Source organism: Anastrepha obliqua, chromosome 5 (genome assembly GCF_027943255.1).
Source record: "Anastrepha obliqua isolate idAnaObli1 chromosome 5, idAnaObli1_1.0, whole genome shotgun sequence".
Classification (NCBI taxonomy): domain Eukaryota; kingdom Metazoa; phylum Arthropoda; class Insecta; order Diptera; family Tephritidae; genus Anastrepha; species Anastrepha obliqua.
Genome location: NC_072896.1, coordinates 88,674,444 through 88,696,361, shown reverse-complemented (window position 1 = coordinate 88,696,361; position 21,918 = coordinate 88,674,444). Strand labels below are relative to the sequence as shown.

Here is a 21,918-nt window from a genome sequence, read left to right as displayed (position 1 = left end):
GGACTTCCCATCAGACCTGAAAGGGTTAAATTTGCTTTCAGCCGCAAAAACAACGGACTTCCAGAACGAAATGTCTGTATTCAAATGTTGTCTGCAAAACTCGATTCTTTGTCTTCTATTACGAGCATTAATCAACGGCTTATTTCGGGCAGTCCTTCCATGAAAATTTTCATCGCGCAGAATAGTTTCAGGTTTACAGATCTTGCCTAAGTTTTTTCGACTTCGTTCGTTAATTGTGGAGCGCTTAAATCGGGGTTTTCTATAACTTTGCGAACAATCTACCTCTTATCTTCATCATTAAATATTTTATTTGGCGCAGATCTGCCCATATCTTCTATCCTGTTTTCGTGGCGTAACCTTTCTATAATGTGCTGGACAGTTGAGGAACTAATAGCAACAATTTCTGCAATTTTTCGTTGGATTTTGCCCTCTTTATAATGACGAATAACGTCTTCCCCTTTTTCAAGTGAGATCCGTTTTCCCATTTAAAAAAAAATTAAAATTTTCAAACTTTTCTTTACAAACATTTTTTGAGAATGACTTAAGATACTAATCTAAACAGAAAAAAATACATTTCACCGTTATTGCATTCTCAGAGAAAATGTAAGTATCAATTAAGCTGTGAGCATATTTTGATGAGAAAACTATTTGTTTCTATATTTTTTCAGCAAGTTTTGTTTTTGTTATTGTTCTTTCTGCAGTTGTAAACAGTATATACATATCGCTTTACACGTCATATACATTTTTTTTTATTAAATTTAATAAAGATAAAGTCATTTTATTTTTTCTAAAAAAGTATTACCTGCATCAAATAAGCTGTGAGTCACTGCATTAGTCCCTGGCAAAAAAAAAATCTATTTGACTCAACATAAACAAAGTTAAATGTACGTGGTGTGTGCAAAAAATAAAGTGAAAGATTACAGTTTCGCGAAATACGAACATTCCACTTTTGATATTTTTTTTTATATGTTGGTACACTCATCTCGAAGATATGTTCACGGTTTAGAAATATAGCAGTTTAGTTTGCTTGTGAGAGGCATATTTTCGACGATTTTCTGCTATCGACTCTTGCTCCTCGTGGACTCTTCTCGTTTTAATGTCATAACCATACGAGTATATCCATGATTCGTCACCAGTTATGACCCTTTTAAGCAAATCTGGATTATCGTTGACGTCGTTCAATAATTTCTGAGCGAAACTCAAGCGACGTGGTTTTTGGTCAAAATTCACCAATTTTTGAACGAGCTTCGTACCCAAAATTTCCGCAAAGATTGCATGGCATGAGCCAACCGATATGCCGATATGCCGACATCATCAGCAACTTCTCTAATTGTGTTTCGCTGATTCCTCCTAACAATTTTCTTCAGTTTCTCATCATTTTCATCGGTTGTTGATGTGCTGCGGCGTCCAGAGCGAGCGTCGTTATTCACATCTTCTCGACCTTCTGTGAAAAGTTTGTACCACTGGTGAACATTTTTTTGACACAGAGTACTCTCATCGTACTCGCATGCCATTGTCAACATTTCAAGTGTCTTTGAGCACTTAATTCCATTTTTTAAACAAAATTTGATGCAACTTCTTTGTTCCATTTTTTTCGACAGCAGAAAATCGCCGAATACGTAAAACACTTGTCTTATTTATGCCGCTCACAAACAAACTAAACATTACTAAAACCGTGAAGCAGTGTACCAACAACAAAAAATAATAATAATCGAAAGTCGAACGTTCGTAGCCAGCGACATTTGAAAATTCACCGTATTTTTTAACATATTTCGTATGTTAAATGCATGTCTAAAGTCAAAAAAGGTCTGGCTAGATCCGGGTGCCCAACGGCGAGTTAAGGCTCAAAAATAGCGAGTCATGTAGTCACATAACTGTATAAGACATTTTTTTTAGAACAAAGCCTGGTTTTTCTAATGTCACTAGCGCAAACCGCGTAACTTCGTGCAAAAGAAAAGAAAAACGTAAAGTAGGTGTGAGCCTCCTCGCACATCGCTAAATAAATTGACGTACATTTTAATTTCTCACCTATCCTTTTTTGCAGTACCGCCAGTGATACAACGAGCTGAATTACCGATAGTGTTTCGACTCTATACTTTTAGTATGAATTTATTCAAGTGATTGCAATGATAGCAAATGGAAATTTAAACGCTATGAGTTTATCGATTTTAGTATCGTAAATTAAGCAAGTGAGCAGAAGTTTAAAGTGCTGTTTGCTTTAGCTTTTGTCTGAACAGGTAAAATTTAATATTGCGATTATGTACAACAAGTCAATTGCCTGCTTTTCTGAACTTATCGCAACAGGCACGCTAAGGAATGTTTTTGGAATGTTGACAGCTGTATTAATTGATAATCGGTATTGTTGTGTGAATGAAGTCACAAGTTATTTAAACTATAAAAAGAAAAAAACAACAATGCAGTTTCAGTAATTCTAAATCAGGCTATCGACATCAGCGAATTATTTGATTGTGGTCTCGGTCGACTTCCCTCAATCAACTGGTCTGAATCTACCAGCTCCCATTTGCAACGTAGTAACTTTTGCTTCGCATGAAGTAAATAGGCAGAAAATGCCATTACAGTTGCAGGCGCTTGCGTCGATTACATGAAATGATACTTGAATGTGTGAAATGAATATCGATCTGTAATAATTTTTTCTCTTCTGTTAATTTCTCTTCTCAAAAAATTAAACCAAATATATAAAAACAAAAACGAGATAAATATTTTTCTATTTTAATTTTTAATGAGGAGAAGGGTCATTATAAAAATATAGTTAGCGTTTTTTTTAAATAGCGGATAGGGTATCATTTTATTAATCTGTAAGCCTTTTGTACCAAATTTACGGAAAAGCGCATTTTATCTAAGGAAATTCAATGGTAATTCAATGGCACGGCTAAATATTAATTAAGGGGTAGGTGTAGTCAGAATTTTCATAAAATTGAATTTTTTTTGGCATTTTCTTGAAGAAAATATTGTGTAAAAATTTGAGGTGAATCCAACGACAAAAAATTGTCGAGTTATTCAACAATTAACAAAGGTCGCTCTGGCATTCCGGAGCCGATAGCAAAACTTTAAATGCGTTTTTCTTAAAACTATGTTTTCCGAACTGGTGATCACTGTAACCTAAAAACCGCTTGGTAGATTTCAATAAAATGTATACTGCTTTTAAAAACCGTAAAAAGCTCCTGCTTGGTCGAAGGATTTTTTTTTCAAAAATTTCGACTGTAAATTAAATGTCGGCTTTTTGTCGAAAGTCTGAAAAATATCTCCTGAGGCCGCCATATTGATAATTTTGAGAAAACAGCTTCGATCAGGGACAAGATTATCTATTAATAAAACTAATTTCTATTGTCCGATTGATTTTAGATAAATCTCCAAGAACTTGTGATGATCACCGAATGGGACTTCTGGAATAATGGGCTCCACACAAACAGCGATAAGTTTTACGAATATAAATTTTTTTTTTTAATTTGCTTAAGCCAAGTCGAAACATGATGTATTGATGCTATGTTTTTATTTTTGTAAAGTAAAGCAAATTGACTAACAAAAAAAAATTATTGAAAATTTTTTCGGCCTCTGACTACCCCTAACACCTTAAACAAATTATTTAATAGTCTACTTTGTTTGGTCATAGAACAATTTTTTTCGGACTCTCTTGAATTACTTATATTTATTCCTTCCGCTCCACAATGAGGCATTGGGTCACTTGTGGTTTCAATTATCACTAAATTTTAGATAGGCAGCTGATTAGGTCATGCATCCGAGTCCGTCCTTCGGACCGGCCGTATGGTATTAAATGCCGCTCCTAACCTGGAGGCAGACGCCTACCTGGCGCCTTTTCAGCAGCTAGAAAGACTCCCCGATTTAGAGCAGTTTTTGTAGGTACCTTTGGCCTGCTGGTTCATCCGCTGCGATCCTTGTTTCACAATGATGCTCCATCAATCGTGCAGTTTTTCTAACTGACCCAAGAACACAAGTAAGTTGTGGTGGCTAAAAACAGATACCCTCCGCCAGGCTGAGCTCATGAGTTGACATGATTTTGCAGGATGTGGCGCTTGGAGTCAGGGACGGAGAGTTAGGCTTTTGGTGAGAATCAGGTCGTTTCAGTGACCGCCTGCAATACGAGGTCTGACTGCTTACGAGACCACATCCTTTACCCTAACCACGTCTTGATGTAAAAGTTGTTTTTTTAAGAGCTCGATAACTTAAAATGATAACACAAAACAGGCAAATTGTTGGAATGCATTTTTTTGTGATATAATATTTTATGTTAGTTAATTTCAAAGCATTTATTTTTCGCATATGAAATCCGGCACATGTCCGCCGGGGCTACGAGTTACATGTCCCATTCGATCAGTCTAATTTTTGACTGCGTTTTCCAGAAAATCTGAATAATAAATCTAAATGAGCGCAATCAGCAAAGCTAAGACGCAACGATGGTCATTTGACCTTAATTCTTGCGCGATCTGTATTTTATAGGGATGCAAGCCAAGATACTTACGTACAATTTTCCTGGTAGTCGAAGTGTAAAGACCAATAAGTTGAAAACGACGACGAATCGACATTTATGTGTCTTCTTCAACACCTCGCTCCATGAATTTGGTGAACAGATTTGTTTTTAAATTTTTTTTTGTGTTTGTGATTTTTTCCAAATTTCCCCAATTTGGAAGCCTTGTTCTGACCTTAAACGATTCGTAATGACTTGTCAAACTGAACACTGAACAGAAATATCAACACACTTCCCCATGCTCTGCTGCCCAACCATAGTTATCGATATCGATAGTTTTCACGCAGCTAAAAAAACACCCCATATATAATCAGCAGCATTGTATAAGTATATTATCAAACAGTAATAGCAGATGTTATTGACTTGAGTAAGAGATTGCGTAGAATTTCCCAAATAGAAAAAAAAAATGTCGAAATTTCCAAAAACTGTTTAACCTTTTTTCATTGTAAAGAAGAAAAAAAATAACCCTCAACCAGGGTTGATTTATTTAAATAAAGCTCATGACTCGCTTTTGGCTTACAGTGAATAAAATTTGATGCATATCATTTTTCTTTTGAGTTAACATTTTTACTGAAATAAATTACAAGATTTTCTTAATGCCACAACACCAGCATTGCCAAAATTGGCATTATGAACCAAGCGTTTGTGCTAACTTTTTCACCACCATTCCACAGAGCTTCCAAAGTGCCATCGTCTTCGGCAAATTTATTGCAACCATTCGTACTGCAAAGCTGGCAATCGTGCAGTTCTTCTCCAGAAGTAAGTGAATTACAAGTCATAAGATTATTAGCACGCACCATTGTGGTGCAGCCACGATTCGTGACAATGCTGTCGTTGACTTTTATGCATGAAAAAGAGATATCATGAAAAATCATCGAAAAGAAAATATCATGAAAAAAAGTAATTAAGATTCTCATTATTCTCTTCGCTCTCATCTCACCTTTAAATTTCACCATATAGCACACAAACTCATCGGCTCTGCCAAACATGCGATTGCTTCGCCGCAACAGCCTATCGTCTTCATAGTCACTATCGTTATCGCTATCATCGCCATCCAACTCCTCGCTGCCATCCGCGCTGGTTGGCAATCGTTTTGTAGTGGTTAGTTGTGTAGTACTGGCCCTTTTTGTTGTTGTTCTTTGGGATGTTTTAATATTACCGGGGCGCAAAGTAGTATTTGCTGACGGTCCATCGTCGATTCCTTCATAGTCCTCATTGCTATATTCAGAATCTTCGCCATTGCCTGGCACACGCGTGGTATTGAGTGCAGTGGTGTTTGTAGTAGATGAGTTGTTAGAAAATGAAGTTGTTGTTGTTGTTGTGCGCTGCGTGGGCTTGACAGTTGCTGAAAAGTCAACGCAGATTTGCAGCTCGGTGAAATCCTCAGCGTCTTCGCAATTGTGGCAATCGTAGCATTGCAGAGCTGTGGGAGAATATATGGGTTTATAAATAAAATAGTTTATGAATAGAATTTAAAACTCTTATTCCATAATTTCAAAAATTCTGTTATTTTATTTAAGTTATAATAGCTTAAATTTATAGGTTTTTCTAATAATAACGACGTTAGTGGCGGGATTATGAGGATTAATAAAACTGTTCGCAGTTTTTAAACTTTAGAAGTTAATGGCGAGCCTTTTGAGACTCTAAGAAGAAGCCTTGAACTATTTATGTATAAGAATATATTCTCATATATGTATGTACCGACATATGTAATTGGCGCGTACATCGGCTGTTAGATATTTGACTTAGTTTTTTCTTCTACTTCCAAAGTGCGTCTTAATGTTGCTCCACAAAGTGAGTGATCTGCAGTCTTATGCCGCCTCTGAACGGCAGATAGATTATTATGACCGAAATACACTCAGATGATTGTCATTACCTGCCTAAGATTGACCGCTATTAGGAAAAAATCTTCTCTATTATTTGATATTTTATGCTTTTAGTAATATATAGTTTTCGTGCACTTGACTGCTTTGACAATCGTAAAAGTTGCGTCGACTTGACTAAACCTACCTTTGCAGTTGTTTTCGATTTTACAGTTTTACAAATGGATTTGAATTTGCAACAACGAGTTTGTATTAAATTCTGCGTCCAAAATGGTTGCAATGGTGCAAAAACCTTAGATATGTTGGTAAACTGTTTCAGTGATGATAATCTAAAGAAAACAGCCAACAGCCGTTTACAAGTGGCATAAATGCTTCATAAGAGATCATGTGGCCATCGAGGAAGACGAACCTAATGACAGACTGTCGACATCGAAAACTGTTGAAAGCATCAATAAAGTGAAAAAGAAGTTGATGAGTAACCACAAATTTACCATCTGAGAGCTGGCACTGAATTTGAACATTGGATCTGTTTAGGTCATTGTAGTTAATGATTTAGGTTTGTCCCGTGTTGCTGCAAACTTAGCCCAACAGAACAACCCCACAGATATCAAATATCGTCCAAGACATGATTTCCAAGGCTGAATCAGATCCAACATTCATCAAACGCATCATTGCTCAAGACGAGGCGTGATCTGAATGAATCAAGACTAAACAAACCACGTCATTTTCACATTATAGTGGTATTTTACACCACGAATTTTGTCTGAAGGTCCAACAGTTACTATTATTTGGGCATTGTGAGACGTTTACGTGAGGTAATTTTCCAACAAATAAAAGACTTAGTGGGAAACCAACTTGTGGATTTGGAGCCAGGATGTCGCATTGTCACTCAGTGCCATCATTATCCGAGAAATTTTGACCAAGAACGAAACGAATCCCATCCAACAGCCATCGAATTCGCCTGATATGGCTCACTGCTATTTTTTTCTGTTTGATTGAGTGAAAAAAGAACCACTACGGCGAACGCATGTAGCAGCCGAAAGGAAGTAATGGAAAAGTCGAAGACGGCTCGGATGTCGAAAGTATAGTTCCAGAAATGTTCCGAGAGCTGGATGAAATGCTGGCTTAAGTGCATTGCAGTTGATGGCGATAATATGACTTTTGTGGAATAAATTTGTATTTTGAATTTTCTGAATATATTCAGTGTACTTTTTGACCAAAGTCGTATATGAGTATAATAGAATTTCCTACAATTTGTTCTAGAACAGGTGGCCTAACCTCTCTTTATTATGGTCATTAGATGTTTGAATTATTGTATCTTATATTGAAAACTATATCGTGGATGGTGAGTGCATATGTAAATTTGCTTTTATTTCTTAGCATATTTTTCCATTTTACAAATGAAGGGCGTATTTCGAATCTATGTATATTGCTTATTTCCTCAGAAGTGAGAAGCACGAAACACCTATGAATATGAAGTCGAACTGATCATTGAGTCAGTCTGAAATTTATAATTAATAATATAAACTTCCTTCTGTAGCGACACTTGCCTTCAAATATGGCTGCTTATTTATTGAACTCTTTTGTATATTGAACCGATTTTGGGAAGCTCTCTTCAAAAATTATTTTCCAATATTTTATGTTTCTCAAATTTTATTAAAACGGTATTTATTAATGTACTTACTCTTTTAAATAGACTATTTTTTTCGAAATAACAAAGTTGTATTTTGACAAAATTTAATTATTTTTTATTCTTATGGTATCTCCATATGAAAATCTCGGGCATATAGTATGCACAGAATGCCTAAAAACAGAGCAGCCAGTATAGCCTTCTATAGACTATTAATTGGACGGAGCGCGACGAGCTAGACCAAGTAAACGCTGGATTGATGTGATCACAGGTGAACTGCGGAACTTGGAATCGCAAACTTGCAAGACACAGTAGAGAATCGATTGAAGTGGGGATTTCTAGTTGCAGGAGCAATCAACTGCGCAAGACTGTAGTGCTAATGGTGATGATGATGCTGGTTTCTCACATTTGTTTACTCAAGGAACATCTTATACTCGTGTAAACAAGGCAAAAGAATAATCAGCTCTTTGTGCAAATTACTGTGCAAAAACTTAATGGCGGTAACTATTTGTGGTATCAAATCAGATAAAAATTTGTGTTTACTTTCATTCAGCGCTTCATGATAAATTAAAAACTGTCATGTCGGTTTCCTCAAATTTTTAATTTTTTGAGTTATGCTCTTCCCTCAAACACGCTAAATGTACGTATGTGTGTGTGTAATTTTTGCAACTTCCACAAACACAAATACAATACAAAACTCTAATCATAAAAATTTGCGATTGATAAGACGAAAACGAAACGCGTCATCTCCCATAACTTGTACGCCGTTATTAGATGTGTGACTAACACGTTCTGATTTTGGCACGTCCTCATGCGTAAATATGTAAGTGTACTAGGCCGGGTCGATTTGTGCACTCTAAATGGGTCAAAGTGGGATTTTTCGTTCGACCCAAATTGGGGGACATCAGAATTCGTTTTAGAGGTATGGTTCCTTCGGCAAAGTTTCTTATTTTGATCCCTAGAATACGATTTTCACAGAGCAATGAGCGATTTTTAAATCGATCCGCCCTAATGTGCACATATAACGAAATATAGGAATATCAGTATCGCCCAAACTCAAACTAAGTGCAATTAAATATATTTCTTGTTGTGCTACATAAACTCAGGTTGGTTGAAAAGTACTGAAAGTGACACCTTTTAACCGGTAGAACAATCAAAATTTGTATGCCATCTGAATATTTCGCCTTGTATTTACAACTGCCAACTAATTTTTGTCAGCCTTTTGCCTTTGAAGCCTTTTGAAGTTTACGTGTTGGTGAGTATTTTCTGTTTTTTTTTTTGGCAATGTAAATACTCGAATATCGTGCAGTAATAAAAATCCTCGCTTAGAAATATAACAACAATTAATAACATACATCCAATAACACAAATTAATAAAAATATATCGTCAAAAGCGATTTGCTCTTTCGTTCCCAATTGTGCAACGATGGCTTTTAGAGATTAAACGTGATCGTACAAGCGTTGAAGATTAACCGCGCAGTGGACATCAAAGAGAGGACAAGTATCAGAAATCATTGAAGACGTGTATGATATTGTTTGTAAGAATCCACGTTTGACTAAGCATTGAAATTGTTGATATATACCATAAACAACTCAGATGTACGGCCACTGCATATAATATTTTAGTTGAAGTATTACATACGGAAAAGCTGCTCGGAAAGTTAGTGCCGAATTCGTAGGAATTCAACAGAAAGTATTTCGAAGAGCGTTCGGAAAAAGAGTACAGAATTGCTATAAAATCATTGAAGAATTATTGTAAAAGTGTACTAAAGTTGAGGAAGATGATCTTCACATATAAAGGATGATCAGATTGGAGGTACTTTTTCCAATATTTCACGCGTGACTACTGTCAAACTAAATGCATAATTTTTTTCAGTATTAATTGACATTCATCAAGGAAAGACTTATGCGGCAACAACATTTACAAATCGTAGAAATATATTATGAAAATCAACGTTCTGCGAAAAGTTCAGCGATAAGACCAACTTATGGTGTATGGTGATGAGGCTCACTTTCCGCTTAATGGCTACGTCAATAAGCAAAATTGCCATATTTGGGTTGAAAGGCAACCCGAAACCATTTAAGAGCAGCCATTACATCCATTGAAACCAACCTTTTGATGCGGTCCATGGGCTTGAGGAATTATCAGTTCATATTTCTTCAAAGACGAGGCTGGCGTCAATGTAACAGTGAATGGAAAACGCTATCGCCTTTTTGATGCCGTGAATTGAATTACGTGATCTCCACAACATTTGGTTCCAACAGAACGGCGCTACTTATCGTGACACACCGTGAAAAATGGATTTACTGCAGGTTTTAGCAAGATTTAGTTGGCAGTTGCAACTTATCTCTCTTCTCGGTCCTGTGCATTGGCCTCTAAAATCGTGTGATATCACACCTTTATTTTATTTATGTATTTATTTGTGGGGGTATGTACAGTCTAACTGCTTTGTGGATAAAGTAGCTTCGATTGAAGCATTGGAAGCCACTATTACGAAAAGTTATTCATGAGATACCGAACGAAGTCCTCCAGCAACTTATTCAAAATTGGTGTATACGGATGGCCGAATCACGGCGCAATTGCGGACAACATTTGAAAGGAAATATCTTTAAAAATAAATGCCAGGAATGGTTCTACCCAAAAATAATAAAGAGCACCCAATTTAAATTTTCATTGTTTTCCGATTTCTCTAAATTGAGCACCCTTTACATACAGTCGCCGTCAAACTGTTGACTTTAGTTCATAGCAAAATTGGAAAAAAAAGTTTGAAGTTTGTATTAAATTTTTAAGAATTCAGTAAATTTTCGTCAAAAATTCAAACTTTTTACTCAGAATTTTGGAAAAAATTGAAGGTTTATAATTTTATATCTCATTAAATTTTGGTATTTAGCGCCTACTCTATATATTTTCATAGGAAAGATAACACCTCCTGCCGTCAGTAAAAAAAAATCTCAAAAATAAACACGACAGCAGCTTTTCCCTCATTTCGAAAGAATTAAGCACCGATGAAGCCGCCAATGCTCTGTGAACTTCGCGAACAGATTTATTTTTCAAACAATTTCACAATTCGGAAGCGTTAAACGATTCCTAATGACTAAACAAACCTTATTGAACAGAAATCTCAACACAATTTCCCATTCTCAGCTGTCAAACCATGGTATCGTTAATTCTCATGCAGCTAAAAAAACCCCCGACAGATATCGCTATGAATTTTTTACAGGGCATAAAGGAAGAGCTGGTGGTTATTTCTGCATATTTGCTTATGCATGTAGGTGTACCTATATAAAGAATTGTTCAATTGTAACCTTCTAGCAGAAAATGAGCCCATAGCTGCTTCTGCGTGGCACGTAAATTAGAGAAAGAGCTCGGCCAAATACCCAACAAAGGATATAAGGATATATGTATATAATATATGTATATATATATTTAAGAATTTTGAAAAATTACTAATTCTTTTTTTTTAATTTCTATTTTCTTTATTTCTAATTTCGTTGTATAAAAAATGTGTAACGAAAGTATGGAATGAAATAATAAATATGAAAAATGTGCTTCTGGTCCTTTGGGTGAATATGCAATCCAAGTTAAAAACTATGGCATATACCCACCTTCGATTAGCGTAAAACTTAGACAGCCACATAATACAAACACAATCAATGCACTTTTGCAATTTTTGTATGCAAGCATTTTAAATATTTTCGCACAATTTGCTTTCCTAGTTTTCGGAGCGCGCAATAAATATGAAATTCCAAAAGCGAAGTAAAATCAGTATTAAATGAACTGAACTTTCGTGAATTGCTAGCAAAACTGAATAGAAAAATTTGAATTTCGACTGCCAAATATTTCGGCAGAAACGATTTTTGTGGCAGTGGAATCGAAATGGTAAAACAAATTAATGAAAAAGAGATATTCCAATATTCAACAAGAGGAGATGAATTTTTGCTATCACATCCACTACCTGCACTCGCAATGCTTTTACATAAATGTAGATACCATCTTCGGAATTGTTTTTGTGTTGAGCTGACTATTGATTGTTGTTTGGTTGTCATTTGGGAAAATTAAAAAATGCCATTATCGGTCTTAATTGAGGCATGAAACGCAGTGGTTTTATCAGTTTGGTATGTTTCTTCCATCGCATATGCGTTTTGAATGTGAATGTGAATATGTATATATAGGGTGATCAATCATGAGGTGCTTTTTTCAATAGTTAAAAAAAAAAACAAAAATGTAAATTACGTTCAAAACCTTTATTTATCATTTGAAAGGACATTCTTTGACATTTACTTTTTAAATATGACTTCATTCAAATGTTGGCCGCAACTACGCTTAAGGTGGTCCATTCTGAAGGTCCAATTTTCAATCACTCGTTCGAGCATTTCGTGAATAACACGCGTAATGTTGGCTTCCAGAGCTTCAATCGTAGCTGGTTTATCAGCCGTTGTTTTCTCTGGGTGTAAAGGTAGCTCTTGAACCTGTTCTGGTTGCTCTTCATCCCAAATACGGCAATTTTGCTTATTGACGTAACCATTGAGCCAGAAATGCGCCTCATGAAAAAAAACTCCTCTTAATTGATCACCCTATATATGTATGTATGTAAAAATGTGTATGTATATATATATATGTATATCAGTTGATATTTCGCATGAAGGCAAATGACTGTTCTCGTGCGTATGATGCGTTGAGTTTTGGCTGGTCTTTAGTACTTAATACAGTTTTTGTAAGATTACTTACAGGATTTTAATAAATGAAGAAATACTTGCTTCAAACACGATGATCGACGATGGTCCATATGCTCATTGCAAAGGAAAGGTTAGTACTAATTTCACGATGGAGAATTTTTATTTCAAAATTCCTGCCGAAGAAGGTTTCCTTAAGCATAAATTGCGCGCTTTTACATGTAGCGGTCATCCATCAAATATGCCTATGCCAAGCCTCCATTGTTTCCAAACAAAGTTTCTCTGGTGCCGGGTGAAGTTCAAAAGAATTAAAAACAGGATGTACCGTTTTTCATGGAACCGTAGACGTGAGAAGGTAAGGGATGATGATAAGAACAAAAATTGTATGGGAGTGGTAGCGTGAATTGCTTGGGTTTGGAGGTTGGGGATATTTTGTAATTCTAGGTACTTTTTTGCTAACAAGTCATCATTTTCTTGAAGTAGATTCTATGAAGATTATAGTTATCTGTAATGATAGCTAATAGTCTAGGCTTTCCAACAAATGCTTCGTCAACTCCTTACTTCTCTTCTGCCGGGAGTTTTCGGACGTTAAATTTAAAAAATTGGAAACAATTTCTTACATTTTTAAAATTTTTACGATTTTTTCGATATGATGCCTTTTAAGCGTTACATTTTCTTGCAAGTTTTGATAAACTTCCACCTTACATGCGAGTTCAAAAGTTTATATAATATAAAGGATGGTTAAATTTCAAGGGCCGATGTTGAATGTGAACCACACCTAAACGTCAACGACACCGTTGGACTTCTTTCTTTGGAGTTATTTGAAAGAAAAGGTATATGTCGATAAGCCAGCAATAATGGGGATGAGATAATTCGGCACATTAACGGCATAGAACCTCAATTATGCTTCAGCGTCATCGAAAATTTGGACCATCGGATGGAGGCCGCGGCGGCCATTTGGCCGATATTTTGTTCTATTATCAATATTATCATAATAAAGAAAAATGACAATAATTAAAAAAAAGAAAGGTATTTTATTCAAAATCAACACCGGCTCTTGAAACTTAACCACCCTTTATAATTTCATAAAAAAACACAATATGTAAAAAGTACACTAGCGGTTTTTCAAAAAAATTGTTTACCCTGCCAAGCATTAGTAAGTGGCGAACAGATGAACCAACGGGTATAAATATATGCAGCAAACATACCTAGGCAGCGCTCCAACAGAGCCGCCTTAAATTACATTTTAGAATTACAAATTACTCGAAGCGAAAACTAATATTGAAATACCTACTAACCCACTAGCGATGTTGCACGAGACCCTAGACAAAGAATAATTAGACGTGACAAAATAAGAACTGAAAATGCAATCCTTTAAAATTTTAGCTGAAACAAAGAATTCTAATTTTATTTGATTCGAAATTAAAATTAACGGTTATTGGCACACTCAAATGTATGCACACGGAAGTTTCGTGAAATTCAACAAAAAGTACAAGTATGTGCAAACGGTAGTTAATGTGTTCAGAGAAGTCTCGGCAGTAAATAATAGCTGCAACGCTTTAGAAACTGCTATTGCTCCTATAAAAATTTGAGATGCATGCAAGCTCTTCTGATTCTGCCATTGTACGGTAATTTATTTTAACGTTCTCCGCCAACAAAAATCAGTAGTATACCTAAGTTTTAATTATTGAGCGGATAGCATAGCGTGGAAGCTCTGCATTACTTCTGATTCCAAAGATGCTGCCAATACACGAAAGTTCTGTTTTGAAGATTATCGGGCTAACGAAATACTCACCAATGGATTCTAAAACAAGTTTATAATTAATTAAGTCCACTGTTTTCTGATAATCAAAGTTTAGCATAAATTCGGATGATTTGCAAGCAAACATCACCACAGTAACTTCGAATTCTCTCCAACTATATATCCGTGCATAGTTAAAAATAACTATTTAAAACTGTGCGAAATGCAGATGTTGGGGAGAAGACGAAGACTTGACTTGAAGTTATAGCTTAGGGATTTAATCTGTAAGAAATAATTCTCATTCAAAAATCGCTTAATAAACAGGCGAACAAACATCTTCTTTGAAGAAACATCAGCTGTTATTAAAATGGTGCTACGATGAAGTTTCTCACTAAGCAAGCAAAATTAACAGATCGTCTCAGACGAATGTGGAAGTAACTCATACGCCCCGCTATGCTCGTCGTCTTTATTAAGATATCGTAAATATAAAATCCGAAAGAGGAAAACTAAATGGAAATGAAAAACTTGAGAACAAAATCAAGAAAAGGAAGAAGTAAGGGAAACAAAACATAAAAGGAGTTGTTAATAGCTGCGGCTGCGGTAGTCTGTCAGCGATCTTGACAATAACTCAAAATGTTTTCTTACTTCAGGTTATTCTAAAAAGTCAAAAAAGAAAGCTAAATTATTATAAATAAACATAAAGAACACTGATTTTTTTTTGTTGGCGGTGAGGTTGGGTTAAAAATGCCTTCGCACCATATAGTAAAGCTACTACGTGTGTGGTGATTCCACTACAAATATCCCTCCTCTTCTCTTGGATTTTTCCCCCTACCCCGGAACTGCTTCCGCATTGCTTCGAGGTAAAGGGCCAAGACGGCGTCCTAAAAAGGACACTTACTTACTCACCCTGCGTCCAGAGTCACCTGTTTTGAGAAACCGATGCTCAAAGCTCTTCAGCATAAGTTTCCATTTAATTTGTGCTCCGCATCATCATACTCAGCATTTCGATATATGCAGTTTGATAGGCTCACTTTTCCCATTCGCCACAAATACTTGCGAAAGGACCCAAGTTCGACGTGTGAGGTAATTGTTAACCTGACCGTGCTATCTTTCTACTCACTTTTTTAGATCGGGTACTCGTCTCGCTGTCCATCTACCGTGCCGTTCAGATTTCCATCTTGCCTGTCAAAGTGTGAGCGTTTGAATTCTAATATCGGAGAAGCGTGGTACTGGGATTCCTGAGATTTTTACCTCCCAGCTCTGTTTGCTCTCTTATACTAGAATATCTATAGCGATGGTTCCGCTGATAACTAAAACCGCTGCTTCAGATACTGTTTTGTATGAAGAAGCCACTCTGAGAGCGCAGGCGCGTTGCACAGATTGCAGAGTTTTCCGCCGGCATTGCACCCTAAGCGAATCTGCCCATATTTCGTATCCGTATAAAAGAATCGAATTCGTCGGGTCTATTAAAAGTTTTCGCTTGTTCTGCGTTGGACCTCCAAGGTTTCCCATGAGCTTACTTAACATGCCGCTTACTTTGGCAGCTCTTGTAGCAACATGATTTAGGTGCACTCTTAGTTATTTGACTACTCTTTTTATCGATAAAGTGGCATCGAGTACTTGTATCTACTTCTACATAATGGGATACGTCGGTTGGTTAGAGGGATAAGCTCGGGTTTCTCTATGGCCATCTTTAATCAGTGGTCCTCTAGCCATGTCTGAACTCGCTGCCATGTCTAAAAAACGTTGATGGATATCAAACAAAACTTAATAGTGCTGGCAGTAAAAGTAGCAGTAGCAGGCTGGAAAATCACCTAGCAGGAGCATAGCCCAGACTATACCTTCGCTCACACGATAGACGTGCGTATGTGCGAACGGCTCGGATTCATATTCGGCCAAAGACTATCACTCTAACAGGATTCTCTGTTACAAAAACAAAAACCGCACCATCTCTTAGGCACAAAATGTTCAATTGGATGATTGTCTGATCAGTAATCAGTACAAATTAGATCAAATATCTCTCTGGTCATCGACAAAATGCGCCCAAAACCGGCGCTCTAGCAACTAATAAAAATAGTAATCTCTCTGGCCACCGTCAGACGTTAGCTTGTTTAGCAATTTTAGCGATTTTTATTTATAATAAAATTTTGAAAAGGTCTGTAATTTTTCTTAAAATGGTTTCTACAAAAGCAAACTTTGTTAAAAAAAGAACGCAAAGTAAAAGAAACCAAAATTTTGCATTGAGAGTCCCCAACCTATAAATTGTGTTGACCGGTGTAGTTCATACTTAGAAGAAAATTGAGCAATATAACACATATACACATAACCACTGTAAGCTGTTCCGGATGAGATCAAAACGAGATAAGCAAAAAAGACGTTTTAACGATTTTTTATTATAATTTTTATTTCTTCGCTTAAATGTTTTTGTTATTACATTTGCCTTTCCAAACATCCTGTCCCAAGCAAGACATCTACCGAGCTCAACGTAAACACCAGCACGACGCTTGGTTCACACACACATGTGTATGTACATGAATACATAGATGTATGCGTGTGTGTAGGTGTGCATTGCTTGCTCTTGCTCCAGCTCTGGCGTTGCATACCTCTGCCATGGCTTTTAATTATGATATTTTTACATACATAGTTTTATTTTTGATTAACTAGGCAAACATGCAGACGATTACTTAGTCAATATTTATGTATGCACGTATGCACGTAGGTATTTTTATATGCATTTGTGTATGTATTTATGAATTGTTAACACTGAACTTTAATTTAGTCTAGGTATTATTTTGATGTGGCTTTATTATCAGAATTTTAATTTAGTTATATTTTACGCTTGCGCTTTTCAACTGCGCTTTTACTTATTCGTTTGTTTTTAATAATTTTTAGCATACGGCTACGTAAGTTTCTTTAAAGTTTTTAATAAATCCATTTATAAGTACACATTTTGGAGTTTTTTTATTCTAAAACAGGAATATCACTGGCGATCATAAAAACTGCACCCTTTCATTGTTTCACACAAATTAAGGCAGCAGTCATTTTTTTTATTTTCGCGTCATTGTTTCAAAAACAGAATTTTTTAGGAACGAATGGCTTTTTTTATGAGTATCAAAATAATGCAAAAGTCAAAATTATGTAAAATAGGCATTTTATTTTATACACAAATAAAATGCAAAACTTCCAATTTTCTTTTTCTTTTATAATTTTTTTTTTCCTTTTTTTGTGTAGCTAAAATGTTTTAAATTTATTGAAAGTATTTTAACTTTCATACTTTAATTTATTGAAAATATTTTCAATTCATTGAGATGAATGAAAAGTATTAAAAATAGATGTTCTGTAATTACAACAACATTTGACGGGCAGTCTGTTTGTTGCAGTTTTTGTGATCACCAGTGCTAATAATTCCTTTCTTTAAGGGATTAGGGGTAGTTAGAATTAAAAAAAAAATTGCATTTTCTTAAAGTATAATAAAAAATATGGCGTGAAAACTTAAAGAGAATCCGACAAATACTTTTCGAGTTATTCAAAAATTAACAAAGGGCGCTCGGGCGCTCCAGAGCGTTCGAGAGCAAGTAGCTGGATTCTGCACGTACAAAAGTAGCAGATAAGTGCGCTAACGATAACACTCGAGAAGGTAGAATGCTACGTAGGCAACAGCAAATCAGTATTTTGGAAGCAGCTATAACGGCTGAAGACCTATTATATGGCCCAGGAATAGATGGCACAGTGTAAGTAATTAAATAATTCATATAACTCTACATAAATCGATAGAAAAACGTTAAATGCGTTTTTCTCAAAACTATGTTTTTTGAACTGGTGATCACTGTAACTTGAAAATAGCTTGGTAGATTTCAATAAAATTTATACTGCTTTTGAAAAACCTCGTGCCTGAACCAAGATTTTTTTTTTAATTTCGATTTTTTTTTTTTAAATTAACTGTCGGTTTTTTTCTCGACAATCTGAAAAATATTTTCTGAGGCCGCCATATTGTTAATTTTGGAAAAAAGCTTCGATCAGGCATAAGATTATCTATTAATAAATTTAATTTCTCTTTCCGATAGATTTTAGATAAATCTCCAAGGGCTTGTGATGATCACCGCACGGGATTTCCGGAGCAACGGGCTCCACACAAACAGCGATAACTTTTACAATTATTAATTTTTTGTTTTGAAATTTTGCTAAAGTTAAGTCGAAACATGATGTATTAATGCTATGTATTGTATGCTATGCTATTTAAAGTAGTAAAGCAATTGACTAACAAAAAAAATTATTGAAAATCATCATTTTTTCGGACCTCTGACTACCTCTAACCCCTTAATTCACTTCGCCTATAAATGAATAATTTCGTTTCTTTTCTGTGTGTTTAATTTTTTTCTTTTTAATTTTTGGCTACACATTTATTTGCATTAAAATGCTTCTAAAGTAAACTTCCGACACAGATTTTCCATTTACATTGCACGCACACTAAGCTACGAATGTTTGTATGTATGTATGTGTCTATGTGCGCTTGCTTCGGAATATCAGTCACTTCATAAATATGTATGCGTAAATGTGAGGGTTTTTGTTTTTGTTTTTATTGAGAACCGAAGCATTTGCGAAACCACATTAATATTTTTTAAGATTTTATTTATTTTTTTCAATTTCAATTCTCGTCTGATGCAAATGAACAAATCCACTTTTCAGTGTAAGTCATATTTGTCATTGCACCGTTATTGCCATGCACTTTCAACATTATCAGTTTCACTGTGACACTTCTGCTTTGCAGTTTGTCAAACTGCTGCTTTCATTTTATTCTTGCTGAATTTTTCCTACGCTGGAGGCTTCATTCCGCATTTCCTACTTTGCATATTTTCGAATACATTCTTTTTTCTACTTTTGTCAATTTTAATTGGTGTTCTATTTTATTCAATGTTTTTTTTTCTTCTATTTTTCCTAGTTCTCTTCTTTTTGCCAACGGTATACTTACAACAATAACAACGATTTAATGGTAATCTCTTTCAATGTTTTCACTTGCCATTTCTTCTACATATTTCGTCAACTTTTTTTTCACATTTAATTCTTAAAAAACTTAAAGGCATTTGGTGAATATTAATCCTTATAATTTATAATTAAATTGCTCTACATGTTTTACCTTCATTTTCTATTTATAATTATAGTTTTAATTGATATACAAATAATTTTGTAACGTAGTTCATACAAAAACAAAAAAATACTTATTGCTTTATAAAAATAATTCAAAGTTCAACAACTTACTTATGGTTTTAATATTATATTTTTAATATTGTATGATTATTTTATATTTTACGATTTTTCTACTTAAACATACTAATACATTTAGATTTTATTTTTGTTTTGTTTAAAGCCAATAATTATATTTAAAGCAAGCCTTAGCAAAACAAAAATAAAAACGACGAAGTAAGTTTTGATTTGGTTTTCTCTGCTTTGCAGGGTTTTCATTGCATTGCATTTGGTGTTTGCCATCGATTTTATGGCTTTATTACAATTTTGCTTTTTAATGAAAATTCAAATACAAATTTTATTCATCCCATCTCCTACTCTTTCAGAGCCCACGCATAGCTAACTCTGAAAACCGCGCCAAGCGTAAAGTTGATACCGATCAGCGCTGACCAAGATTAAGCAACGCATAGTGAAATAGCGCAGAGAATCAGCTCTGAATGCGGAAATCATCCAATAATTGAACTTCCAACTGATTTCTGAAGCTTTTTATGCCAAAGAGCGGAGTGAGAAAAGCTTCACTAATCGAAACATCAAAACATTCATTATTCTGCTTAAAATAACCCATAATCAGGAGTTAAATTGCACTATCACCAATTTTTAGTGGCAGTTAAAATTAGGGTTTCTTGATCACAAAGTCTTCAGTTTTTAGTGTTTTAACTATCCGCTTATTGCACCCGGTGGTCTAGAGCTCGAAAATTTAGGGTATTCTCAGAAATTTGTTTTCAATAAAAAAATGAAAAACGATATTTAAAATTTTTAGGCTTTTTATTTAACTTCTTTTACGTACAAAAATTAAAAGAAAAAAAAAATCATATTGCGTTTTTTCCGAAAATTTTTTTTTTTAAGTATATAGTTGATTGCATAACTTAAACCCCTTAAATCAAAAATATATCTTCAAGCTGCTTAACGTTCGAATTAGAATTTTTAGAAAATTTTTGGTTGCAAAGTCTATTCGATTTTTGTAAAATAAAACTTAAGTTTGAAGTTGCTCAAAAGTCGCTTTGATTTTTGAAATTTTTTATTGCTTACGACTTCTTTTAATTTTAATAATTTCAAAAATGGCGCTGAAGTTAACCCTCCCGATAAATTGGACCGGGACGGTGTTATTGATTTTGGCTCTTCTATTTATCTGAAACACAAAAACCAAAAGAATTATTAATCAGCATGACTGTAACTATGTCCCGTACTAGAATAAAAAAAAATTGACAATAGACGCCGTTTTGATTTTGATGCTCCAAAAATCGTTTTTTTTTCAGTTTTTTAATAAAAAAATACGAAATAATTGAAATAATAATATGATTCTAATACGGGCGATAGCCATTGATGTTGTGAACAACATATTAACATTTCATACGATTCGCTTGAATAGTTTTTTTTCACAACATCAGGCCGAGAAAAGTCGTTTCGAGGTAAATGAGTTTAAAGTTTGAGGTACAGGAGCGTGTGGACCGCTCTCTACCTAGCTAATGAGCTGTAGAAGCTATAAAAAGGCGAATTTCCGCAAGAAAATTTCACAGTATATTCCTAAGGTACTATACTTTTGAAATATCGAAAAAACAAAAAATCGTTTTTTTTAATATCTAGACCATCGGGTCCCCTTAAGGGGTAACACCACTGTACACGCGTAAAATAAACCCGATTTTTAAAGAATTTTTTTGTATAGAAGGAAAGGGAAAACAATCACTCTGATTTGGGAAGTTATTACTTATATACTAAAATACAAAACTACAAAGTTTGATCGAAAAATTTTACAAAATGGCGGCATTCGAGACATTTTTGTAATGTGGTTTCTCTTGAAGGAGCTCCGCGGCACGCAGCACAGAGGGTGCAAATTTTAATCTGGAACAAAGAAAGATTTTTTTTCTTAATCTAGATAAGAATATCTAGAGAAACAGGTAGGGGATTTAAAAAATATTTATTTTTGTGGAATTAGCAAGCATTTGAAGGAAAAAACTCTATTTTGGACTAAAAAAACGGCACTTAAATAATTATAACAATCGTTTAAATTAATCTATCGAAAATCCCCTACGCTCTTCTCTTCAGAAGGTTATTATAGAGACGTAGTGAAAAACCTGATTAAAAATATTTAAAATTGTTTGAGTTATGCTGCGTGCCAATTTCAGAAAACGTGTTTTGAGAAAAACGCTTTTAAAGTTTGGAAATTTGGAGAAGTCGTTAGGTAGCAGTCACTAACGCTTGGTTAAAAGCTTAAAATATTTATGAAATAGACTTCGGTAACGTATAAAACTTTTTGTTCTGTATTTTAAAAGGTTCAAAGAATTTTTTAAGCTTATAAAAAAAAAAT

The 21,918-nt window shown here is 34.8% G+C and overlaps 1 protein-coding gene across 1 annotated transcript; it reads right to left on the bottom strand.

Annotated features, from left to right (window-relative positions):
* Positions 1-5,082: 5,082 nt before the first annotated feature.
* On the bottom strand, positions 5,083-15,931 carry LOC129248870 (uncharacterized). The gene is made up of 4 exons (XM_054888483.1): positions 15,909-15,931; positions 11,564-11,670; positions 5,445-5,927; positions 5,083-5,342 (listed from the first exon to the last, which is right to left on the bottom strand). The coding sequence occupies exons 1-4, from the start codon at positions 15,929-15,931 to the stop codon at positions 5,098-5,100; spliced, it is 858 nt and encodes a 285-aa protein (XP_054744458.1). The 3' UTR covers positions 5,083-5,097.
* Positions 15,932-21,918: the final 5,987 nt, after the last annotated feature.

Bases quoted from the DNA above. Each gene is read 5' to 3' on its own strand.
- LOC129248870 (XM_054888483.1), bottom strand. From the start codon at position 15,931: ATGTTGCTACAAGAGCTGCCAAA. The intron at 11,671-15,908 runs GTAAGCGGCATG...TCCGAAAACTAG, and splicing joins TTGCTACAAGAGCTGCCAAA to GAAAGCAAATTGTGCGAAAA. The intron at 5,343-5,444 runs GTGAGATGAGAG...CATGCATAAAAG, and splicing joins CTATATGGTGAAATTTAAAG to TCAACGACAGCATTGTCACG.